The 12,037-nt window shown below is 33.1% G+C and overlaps 1 protein-coding gene across 1 annotated transcript in view; it reads right to left on the bottom strand.

Moving 5' to 3' along the window:
* Positions 1 to 12,037, bottom strand: part of LOC149806285 (uncharacterized) — a 478,750-nt gene that overhangs the window by 58,411 nt on the left and 408,302 nt on the right. The window contains exon 53 of the mRNA XM_089935589.1: positions 6,410 to 6,571. Within this exon, the coding sequence (XP_089791715.1) occupies positions 6,410 to 6,571 (162 nt within the window). The remainder of the gene's footprint in view (positions 1 to 6,409; positions 6,572 to 12,037) is intronic.

Below are 12,037 nucleotides of genomic sequence, written 5' to 3'. Positions count from 1 at the left end.
TAATGTACATTCAAAATAAGTAGCTAAACCTTTGGGTGTTTGGACAGCTTTTTAGATTTCTATACATATCTATTAAAATGTTTACTACTTTACCATTCATACCTGTACATGTTATTGATGACCATAATATATATGATGTACTTTATCAGAAACTTTTTCTAAAATCAACAAAAAGACAATAAAATCTACCTTTAATTTTGGATATATATTTCTGAGCTAAAGCCTGAATAATAAAAATATCTTTGCATGCAGAGTATTTTGTTCTAAAGCCTGCCTGTGCTTCATCTAAAACACCATTTTCTTATGCCCATGTCTATATATGAGTATTCAATATATATGTAAAAATTTTGCATAGAGTATCAATAAGAGAAATACCTCAGTAATTGTTTGTATCGCTCTTGTTACCACTTATATATAGGACAGAAAATACTCTTCTCCCACTGTTTAGGAAAATAACCGAATCCAAAGATTTTGTTGAATTAAGGAATGGTAAGATCGTTTCCTTTGTGCACTGATAAAAACATGTAGGTATCATATCAGGTCCAGGGTTTTTGTTTTTTATTTTTAGTAAACTTCTCATAATTTCATCATTTGTAATTGGAGCATTTAAGTCATCTACCAGAAAGTGAGGGAGTTCTTCACTAACAATATTGTCAGAGTCATCTAACATGGACACAGGCTTCTTCATTAAAGATATAAAGTATTCATGCCAGTTATATATTCAACTTCTTGTTGAGAATAATGCATTTCCCATTTCAAAATATGCCAGAATTGTTGAGGGTTTTTCCTCGCTCGAGTTAATTTGTTCATCTGGAATTCTCTAGTGTATCTTTTCTTGAGTGCGATTATTGATTTAAAAGCTGTTTTATACAACTTAAGGTCAGATTCAGTGTTTGAGAACTTGAAGCATCTTTACCAGTAGTTTTATTATATTTCAACTTATATCATTCTTTATCCCTCATGTTGGTTGCTTCATTATCTTTTTAGGCACCATACATCTGGTCTGCAAAACTGAACCTATATTCTGATATAAATGAACTAATATTCTGAGAGAGAAGTCAATATCAGCTTCAAGAAATTTGAATAGATCATTCTTTATGTCTTGAAGGCTGTGCTAAACATTCTTACAAATGACTGTATATTGTCTTCAGTGAAACGAAAATATTCCCTTGAATGTGCACAAGTATCAATATTAATAGTATCTGCATCATAATAAGTTTGATGATGATCAACATCTACATGCTGAGATAATCTAATTGAACAATACACAACTCCCTTGATAACTCATGCCCTGATAACTCGCAAATCTGTTTATAACATGGGGTCTGGCGTGGATCCCATTTTTTAAACCAGAAAATACCAACAAAAAAAAATCATCCCTATTTCTTGAATTTAAAGAAAATTGTGAAAAAAAAAATTTGATCAAAATTGGAAACTGAAATGTTGATACGTTGCTCGATTTATGGTTGAAAATCGTAGATAGGACCTGGAAATTTTTAATCAAGATTTGAAATTATCAACTTCTAATTAGAAGTCATGTAACTGGTTACATTTTCTTTCCAAACGAAATTCTTAGCATACCATAATTAAAGATATTCAAGGAAATTTCGATCAAAGAAAATTTTACTTATGCCTAGTGTATGATGTACATTAATATTTAAATGCCAATTAAATAATTATTATTAAGTGAAATTTGTGTTTTAATTCTATTTTTTAGTTCCCCTTAAGTGTAATCATCAAAAATGCAATGTGTATTTAAATGTAAAATGTGTCAATGTACCATAACAAGCATGTCTGCAAGCATTTCTCTAAGAACCTAATTAAGTGCCAGCTGTGTCTTGATAAATGACTTGCGGAAGTATTTGTTTCACTGAATTAAAAGCTGGCCTCCTTTTTATAATCATGTTAATGGCTTCTTTTGAATCCAATAAAGGAAGTGGGAAAAAAGTTAAAACTAAAAGGCATGCAAATCCTACATACTTAAAATCTAGTGGCCAAGGTCGTATGTCAGAAACTCATTTCAGTTGATCAATCAAACACTGTTACAAATGTTAATGTGTGTGTAAGATAATTATAATACCTTAAACTAAATGACTCATTCATAACTGTGATCAAAGATAGCAAGCTGACCAAGCAAAATGAATACTTCATGAAATAGAGCTTGGTTTCACAGATACGGACCATTGTGGGCAAGCAAGTTTCAGAGAATTCCTGAACTGGCAATTAGAGATATCCTCAAGGAAGATAAGAAGTTTCAGTATTACTTCCAATGAAATTGCGACAGCAATATTTTACTAATTGAACATAACAAAAATAGAATTTTGATGTAGACGATTGTCTCACAAAATAAATGTTGCCAGTTTATGAGAAGAAAAAAAAGAGTGGTGTTTGGCGGTATATCAACAGTTAGTCTAGTTTCCTGCTGCTTTGACTCCCAACTTGGCATGAAATGATTAAATAACACTCCTGGAACCAGACTAATGAACAAAACAAAAAGCAGTGATGTAATACACAGATATTTTCGCATACACATGATGGCTGTTGAAACCAGTAGAAAGATCTTTCACATGTTGGATATTTTAAAAATAAATGTTATTTATACAGAATAACAAACAACTTCATTAGAAAAAGCACATTATTAACAATTTTTATTGACCTGATTGTAAATTGAGGATTCAGTCATTAAACAGCCCAGTTCCCTACAACCCCCCAAAGTATTCTCAATGTGTGAGTAGGATTTTATCTCTCACTTTTTGTAGGTCCCTCGGTAACTCATGCCCTCGCTTATAGTGCAGTCTATGTCTGTGGACCCCATTGTGTGCGAGTTATTGAGGCAGAGGTATATATCGGGCAATGTGTTGATTTATCTTGAGTCCGTATCCCAAAGCTGGTGATATCTCTACATAGTTCAGAGGAACATATCATATAGTCAACTATGCTGCAACAGTTATGAGTTATGCCTGTGAAGTGACCATTTTTATCATCAAAGAGCCTTCCATTCATAATATGAATCTTACAATTTCGAGATAAATCTATTAATGATAAGCCAAAATTGTTATACAGTGCAACCCTGCTAAAACGTGCCCAGCGATAATGCAAATTTGGATATAACACGGTCATGGTATGGCTCCCGAAATTTCATATATTCATTTGCACATGAAAAAATATTTTTGGGTCCAAGTACGTAAAATAGTATATAAAAAATGTATTATCATTTTGGGGAAGAGATCGAGTATGAATTTGAATATAATATGATCATGGCGTGGTTCCTGAAATTATAAATACTTCTGTGTATTTTTCTTGTACCGGGATTTTTTTATTTTAAGTACAAGAAATAGTGTGTAAAACGTTTATTATCATATTGGGGAAGAGTTGGCATATGAATTTCTATACAATACGATCGTGGCGTGATTCCTGAAATTTTAAATACATGTACGTGTATTTTTCTCTTACCGGGAAAAATAAATTTTTTTAAGTACGAGAAGTAGTGTGTAAAACATTAAATATCATTTTGAGGAAGAGTTAGCTTATGAATTTTAATATAATATGATTGTGGGGAAGCTTCTGAAATTTAACAATTTGCCAGGTTCTTGAAGTGTTATGCCAAAATAAATGTTATTGGAAACATTACTTATTACTGATCCATGAGTAAAGTCAGTAAGTCGTCTTTTTGATTGTCTTAAATTAATTCTGTATGCAATCATTGCTCAAACAATAGCCAACATGTGTTTCTTCCTTAACTGCATACAGAACCAAGCTTCAGACAATGCAGTGGTTGATAAAAGATTATCACAATTTAATAAACATAAAAAAACGAAAGCAGCCAACATGTTTGCTGGGCTTGGCAATGCTATTAGACGAAATCAGTTGACCAGTAAATAATGTCTGCTTTATTAGCTGGAAATTGAAAGGGTATAAAATTGTACATGCGTTCAGCTTATATTTTTTTTATAAAAGTGACTCGTGACCATTGCAGGCCTACTGCACTAAGTTCTCTGGTTTTACATTGGTATGGTGTTTGTTTATCAACTCATTATTAATTTCCTATTTTTCATAAAAATATTTTACTGTTATGGAAAAGCAAGTTCACAAGTGTAAGTTGTTCTCTGCACTTTGCACAATGATTAGTATAGTAGTTTTCACACGTTTCTTTCAATATTCACAAAATCTGAAGTATGCACACTGAAAGAATGTGTTGATTGTTAGTTATTATTCCTCTTGTCCTTCAAATGAATAGGCGTACAAGCATTAATTATTGGAAATTTGCAATGGATAAATGTATACGGAAATGTATATAAGAAAATTTTAGCAGTATGAAATTTGTACAGACACCATTCATAGACCCTGGAACGTAATGAACTGTAAACGTGCTTCGTCTTTCTTAACTTAATTTTGCTGTTAGTTTTTCTCATTGAATTCAAATACATAACAATGTGTGACAAAATTATTAAATAGTTTAAATATGTATGCAATTTTTGCAATGAAATTACATGCATCATGGATTAATCGCAAGCCCTGATGGTACGATATCAGACAGCAAATAAACGGTGTTAATACTCTGTTCATGCTGTATATTAGACACTGAATTCAGACACAATGATCTGGGACAAAATTATTGAATATTGTAAATCTGTGTATAATTTTTCAACGGAATTACATGCATTATGGATGAACTGCATGCCACGACAGCACGACAGTAAACGGTGTTGATACTCTATTCATCATATACATTAGACATGAATACACGTATATGTGCCAATGAGTTGTTCTCTGAAAAAGTAAAATACTGTAAAACCCTGCATTAATGCGACCCCGATATTAACGTGATCCAATTATTGCATTATAGCGTGGTTCCACTGTATGTAATATGGGTTGAAAATGTATACTACAGGGCTGTACAATACATTTTGATGATGATGTCATCAATCCTGGTCAAAAAGCTGGACATAGTAGCCTAATTTAGGAGGGTAGTGTATAAATTGTGAATACAAGTACAGTTTGAAGATCGTGATACAAAATTTACATACACATTGATATCTGATTAGTTTTAAGACAAAGTCAAAGGTAGGTCATTCCTACCCACTTTTTTGCATGGATATGTAGTATTGGTACATAAAACTGAACATTACAAAATCAATTGTGCAATTACCGTCTTTTGTAAGATGGTGCATCTTTGAAGATACTTCCACATTCCAATTCAATGTGTGGGTTCATTACCTCCAACAGATTCATACGGTCATGAACAAAGGAATTTAAAAAATGACTCCAGACATATTACTAGCAAAACTCCTGTGTTTATATAAATATTAGTTCAGGATAATAACAAGATTTTTAAAATGGCCACCAAGTCAAATCAGCTCTATTTTCCTACAAGAACAGTGACATATCCTACAAGATCTTTTTGTGAAAAGTCCGTTAGATTCAACCATATGTTTTGGAGAAGTAGTGAAACGATTTTCAAGACTGCTGCCAATGAATGATTTCCATTTAGGACCAACTATAAGCAAAGTTTAAAAAATTTCCTATCAGTAGCTTATGAGGTGTAACAATAACAAGACACTGCTCAAATTGGTTGGTTGTTGTTGTAGGGTTTAACGCCATTTTTCAGCAACATGATAGGCTACATATGGAGGCCAGTTTTAATGGTGGAGGAAGAACCCAGGAAAGAACCACCGACCCAAGTAAAGCTATTAGCAAACTTTCTCACATACCCACATTAGCCGAATTTGAGATTTGAACCCACGCAGACAGAGGTGAGATGGCAGTGATCCGTAACAGAAAGCGCTTTAGACCACTCTGCCACTCGGGCTCCGCTAATGGTTGGTAGTATATCACAGCTCATTTGGTCCTTGAATATGCTTCTCCAGCCATCAACCAGTTTGTAATACCTGTGACTCAGGATTTAATTACAAACTGCATGTGTTTATATTTTGACTTTTATTTTACTCTGCATGACTCTTGGCTGTTTATAGATCACTTGCTAGCAACTAGCCCCATTAATGTTGGTTCTACTGGGTTTGTGTAGTGATGGTTACTTTTTGTGTAAGTCAAATTCAAGGTTAAATCTCTCTCTACCACCACAGTTCTACATGGATATTTTGCATTGTCCATTATATGGTTTGAAAAGAACAGTCACAGTAGAGGGAGTTCATTTAAACTATGCAGTATGTGCTTTATCTTAAGCAGATTAAAACAACAAACATGGCAGTATTTCTAGATTAGATTATTAACAGGAAAGTCAACGCTGCTGAAATGATATGGATGAATTAGAGATTCATACATCTATATATAGTACTAGTACATCAAATCTCTTTTAACCAAAGCTGCACTATTTTAATATAACATAATAAAGTGTAATCCAGCTATGAATATGTATATATATATATGAATGAATGACTTTAATACATACGAAAACAGCTGGTGTTGGAGGTACTGCCAAGTTCTGATGTAGTGTAATTAATACCACATGATAAGCACTTGGTCTGGTCACTAGCAAACTGGTACTCTCCTAATGGGCAGAGACTGCAACTGGAATTCCCCTCATTCCAATATGATCCTCGCTGGCAAATAGCTGTGAAGAACCATTAATGAAAATGAGATCATTGTACATGGGATTGTTGTAAATGATTGTAGACAATCTACTCCACAACAACCTAAATACTTTGTATACTTAGTCCTCCATCTCTCCCAACTAATTCTCTGAATATATAAACTCAGTGAACTGGTTCACTGTTAACATATTAACCCCTAGCGACGACTTTACAGGGCAGGAGGTAGTAGCCTATTGCTGAGGTCTGTACCGTCATGGTCATGCATGATACACTAAAGTAGGTGGTATTATACAAAGGTAGACAGATGTAGCTCTACAATGATACCAAATAATCTGGAATATCTAGTTGCACTACAAAATACAGATAGAAAAACCTCATTTTTTGGACCCGACTTTTTTTCACCCAAAATATGCCCATGGTTGGAATCTGATTTTGTGTCTGGATTTTAGACTTTTTGGTCTCAGATCTAAGGCAAACCGGTATGAACTGCAAACAGACAGATGAGCCTTTGCAAAAAGTAGGATAAGATGGGCATTTGGAAAAAAGAGTGGTCTCATACAAAAATAATGGCTCTGTCTAGCAACAAACAATAAAAAAAAAAAAAAAAAAAAAAGAGAAAGATTTTACTCTTCTGCTCATGTGCGAGTCAAATAGGCAATGAAAATTGATGTTTCTAACACCACTAGGCAGTATGTTATTGAAAGATGACCGGGTATTTGGTGTTTTCGAGTCTATTCAGAAATAGCTTTCAAAATGTGTTTACTACTCTATTTTTAGGCAAAAATGACAAAAAACTCCAGGGGTTAATGTATTAAACAGCTCTTATGTTACGTGTTTAGGCTCAAATAAACAGTAACACAAGAAAGAGTGAAAACAACAAGCTTTGAAAACTTTAACAAACAATTTATTTACCTGCAAAAATACAGTAAAAATGAGCAAATAAGATCTTATGGTTTTAAAAGACAAATCTTAAAAATAATCCAAGAATAATCCATGAATTAAATTTTAGAAGCCCTAATAATGAAATGAATTCAAGTTCAAGTCCTGACAAAGAATCCAAGATGGAAGGCAATGACGTATGCTGTATCCTGTACTGTGCTGTCATCTACAGTTCATTGTAAAAACTCAAGAAATAACACTCCATTGTTGGAAATCTGAATAAAATTTTAAGAAATGTCTTTGTTCAAGAATTCTGTATGAGCACTCAAATTTTTCCAGAGAAACAAAATAATCTCTTATTATCCTAATAATATGAAGAAAATTTAACATATAACTCGAAAACTGGCTACAACAGTCTGCAAGAAACAACTTGACATCAAGTGTTTTAAGCCCAGACTGACTAAATTCTCTACAAAAATCACTATTAAAACTAACTAATGCACAATTTCAGAAGTGCCTGAATTGCAAAATTGTGGTTCATGTTTACATCTTAAACTCGCATATTCCCAATATGACCCTGATAAAAAGTCATTTTACTCCAAGAATAAAATAAAAAAAGTTGTTTAATTCACTAAAAATATTTACAAGCCTAGGGTCACGTATCCAATACAGCCTCTATCTGACCCTTATTATTTCCACAATAAAAATAAATAAAAAAAAAAAGAACTTGTTCACATGGCTGTTACAAATTTTGAAATAAGGTCAGGAACTAGGTCAACATAAGACACATTGTTCTGTGTTTACCATTAACTCTAAGGTTAAACTAATTTCTGGAAAATATCAAATTCATAGCAAACAAAACTACATTATTTTGACATGTAATGAAATTAAAAATAAAAAGATTTTAAAACTTACAAACAATTAAATTAAGTCAAATATAAATTAAATAAACCTAACACAGCCAAAACCCTGTGCTCCAACCTCCTCTGCCACTTCTAGAAATAAGAAAGAAAGGAAAACTTCCTTCAGATCAATTGCTAACAATACAAAGTGTGGATCCAGTACCATATTCGAATGAAAGCATCTGGTGAAGTCTCCTCTGATAAGTAACCATAATTTAACACTCTTGATAGCACAAAGATTGTGTGTAGTTAAATACAGTCTAACCTCGTTATAGCATGCTCTGTTATAATACAAATTTGAATATAACACACAACTGTGGTGTGGCTCCCAAAATTTCATATACATGCATTTTTCTCGTCCACAAAAAAAGAAAAGAATTGTATTCTTCTTGAAAGGATGAAAAATAACGTTAAAAAAATTAATAATCTTTTGGGGAAGAGATCGCTTATGAATTCGAATATAAGATGATTGTGGCTTGGCTCCTGAAATTTCATATACATGTGTTTTCTCATACATGAAAAAATATTTTCTTCTTCATACAAGTATGAAAAATAAATGATGGCTATAAATTTTATTATAATTTTGTGAAAGAGATGGCATACAAATTTAAATATAAAATGATCATAGCATGTCTCCTGGCCAATTCACTGAAAAGGTCCATTTTTGAGTCAGCCAAAACCCTGTTCCTGACTCCATTACCTCATCTTTGAGTAGAAGGAAGGATAATAGCATCCAGATCAGCTCAATTTAAATAAAAGCCCATGGAAGTCTTCTATGCCGTAATTTATTGCTGATAAAAAGTTAGGTGACTCGGTAGGTAAAAAATTTGCCTAGCGCTTCTCTGAGGCTATTTTGATATGAAGAAAGACCCCTCCACCACAACAACAGGAGGCTGAGGAACATAAAGTTAACTCACACAGCAATGGAATTCAACAAAATATAACTGTGCCCTAATGTAGAGATCTCTGAGAAAAAGCTGCTTATGATTTTGAGAAGAAAAAAATAACATTGATAATATACAGTTGTCACATGACTCATAATGGAAGCAGGGTCATAAAATCAACTTGGTTTTTTTTATAATCAAATAAGCTAAAGGCAAACAATGTGTAACAGTCTTAGATGAACAAGAAATGTGTCTATATCACATGGATGCCGCTGCCAATATGATGCAATGGTTAAATACTAAGACAAAACAAAAGCCATAACTAATCCCAATTTTGCCAGAAAACTGTGAAAATCTGACTTGACCTATATGATCCTAACATAAAGCTTTGACTTTTTCAGTTTACTGAGTTCTTGAAAGGTACTGAGTGGAACATACTGTAGGATAAAGTTCTGTCTTAAACAGGAGAAAAAGAAAGAAAATTTAAAAAAGAAATGTGTAAAACATTTAGCTGGAAAATGGTGAAAATGGAACCTGGTTGAGGTCTTTTAATATTAAACCTCATATAACATTTGTTTTAATTAATGAAAACCTGTTAATGTTAACTATGGGAAATAAGCAATGATGCAATTGTAGAGCAAAGTTCTATTTGGTTATGAGTTAAAACTTAACCCAAGCCATTAAAATGTTAAATGTTGGTCACAAAGTTTGCCCCCTTTCCAATAGGGAGAATGCTGCGAAATGCACTCCAAACTGTTGCCTTGGATCAAAGAAGAAAGAACAAATCAGATTCAATGAGTCTGTACATATGTGTAGATTTTAATATGCATAGATGCCTATCCTGACACCTGGGTATACTGACACCTGGGTAGCACAATAACTTACTCATACTTTGCAGTGGTGTACTAATAATACAACTTAGAAATGAATGCTTATGAATGACATTTGCACTTAGTTTGATCAGAAGTTCCTTTATAAGTATTGGACTCACTTGGATTGTTTCCCTTGATGTACAGATCTGTACATTTCCCAAGCCATGCAGACAAATGTGTCAATATGACATGGATGCCCCTGCCAATATGTCACAATCTGAAGCATTAAGACAAACTGTTTGTCTTATTAACTCTGGAAATTATCATAAACAATTAGCAAAAATCATATTAGACCAAGGTTATCTGAATCTAAAGTCTCACACAAAATTTTATTTCAGTCCACCAACAAAGGAAAACGTTCTTGTTTAAAATGTTCACAAGTCAAAGTCATTTTAAATAATAATAATTATTTATTTATTTGAAGAATGTAACTCAATTACTACAATTTTGCTCTCCCTCGAGATCTCCTGCTTAAAACATGTAAAAATTATATTCAATATTTTCAACATAATATAAAAAGTGTGTATGATTTGGATTTTTAACATAGCTTTAACAATTTTTCTGTGATATTGCTACGATGAATGCAGTGTGGCAGTTTATAGTAGTGTCTAACACTGAGGCATCATGCCGCAGACATTGTAACTTCATGTCCCACCCAGTCACATTATTCTACAAAAGTCTTAACACTAACCTCTCAATGCTGGGTGCCAAGCAAGGCTGCTGCTAGTTCCATTTTTGTAAGTCTTTGGGATCAATCGGTCAGGGTTCAATCCCATGACCTCCCACATCCAAGGCAGATGCTCTACCCACTTAGGCCACTGGAGAGGTCATAAAGTGTCTGCACTATGGCAGTAGTCAGATGTTATTAAACATATAAGAAAGCTCTAAGTTATTTTCTTTAAATAACATTTGATTATCACTCTTTATGATGTTTAGAGGAATACTGTTTCATATAATAACACCCAAATATTGCAGAGATGTTTTGAAATTTTCTAACATTGGCTTGGACAGTTAAAGATTCCCATCATTAATCGATATGAGATGAGTTTGTTATCCATAATTCCTGAAAATATTCTGGAGTCATTACTTGAGAAAAGATGTACACTAGAATAATTTATAAGCAGTCTATCTTTTTTGATAGATCCAACCATTTCAACTCGTGGAAGAGAGGGTTGCTTGTTACATTCAGTGGTTTTCCAAATATAATTTGTGTTGCTCTTTCTTGATACAGTTTTATAGTCTGTCAATATTTTGTGTGGAACAAATTCTTCAAATATTGACACATTAGTCAAATATTGACACAATAGTCTAATATTAACACAATAGTCCAAAAGTGGCACAAAATAAGCATTATAGTGGAGAAACATTTTTTCCATAAGAAGATATTTATGAGTAATTATGTTTTTGAATTTACAGGCTAATATTCTTCATCAAATTGATCATTCCATTGTGGAAATTTGTCTACATGAACACCTTAAAGCTTTTGACTTGCTAAATTCAAATTGGGTCTTTCATTGCAAACTTGTTATCATACATTGTTTCCATTTATATGCATATACACTTTTGTGAATAATCATCAGCTGTGCGAGCAGCATTTACCACCTTTTGCTCATCAAGAGAGGTCTAGACATAACTAAGGATGCAATTCCTGAACTCTTCAATGAAAACGTGTTGTCTGAGGAAATAATCTTCATCAACCTAATCTTGGCTGAGCACCACCTATCAAATAATTGTTCTTTTACCCATGGAAATTTGACATAGGTTTGTCCAGTTTCTTATCTACAATTTCTAAACCTTTGTCAATACTCCTCAGGTACCAACTCTTATCAGCAGCACTGGATTTTAATGTCAGTGAAATGAGAAATGTAGATATCTTGAGTTCTGCAAGTCCTCTTTGGAATAATAATGTCATGTGATCTCTTGGCCTGCTAAAGTTTTCAGCAATTTTC

The sequence above is a fragment of the Sinohyriopsis cumingii genome, chromosome 2, assembly GCF_028554795.1.
Source record: "Sinohyriopsis cumingii isolate HCF-2022 chromosome 2, ASM2855479v2, whole genome shotgun sequence".
In the NCBI taxonomy this organism is placed as follows: domain Eukaryota; kingdom Metazoa; phylum Mollusca; class Bivalvia; order Unionida; family Unionidae; genus Sinohyriopsis; species Sinohyriopsis cumingii.
The sequence above is the reverse complement of the archived record's forward strand: the minus strand, read 5'-3'. Positions and strand labels throughout refer to the sequence as shown.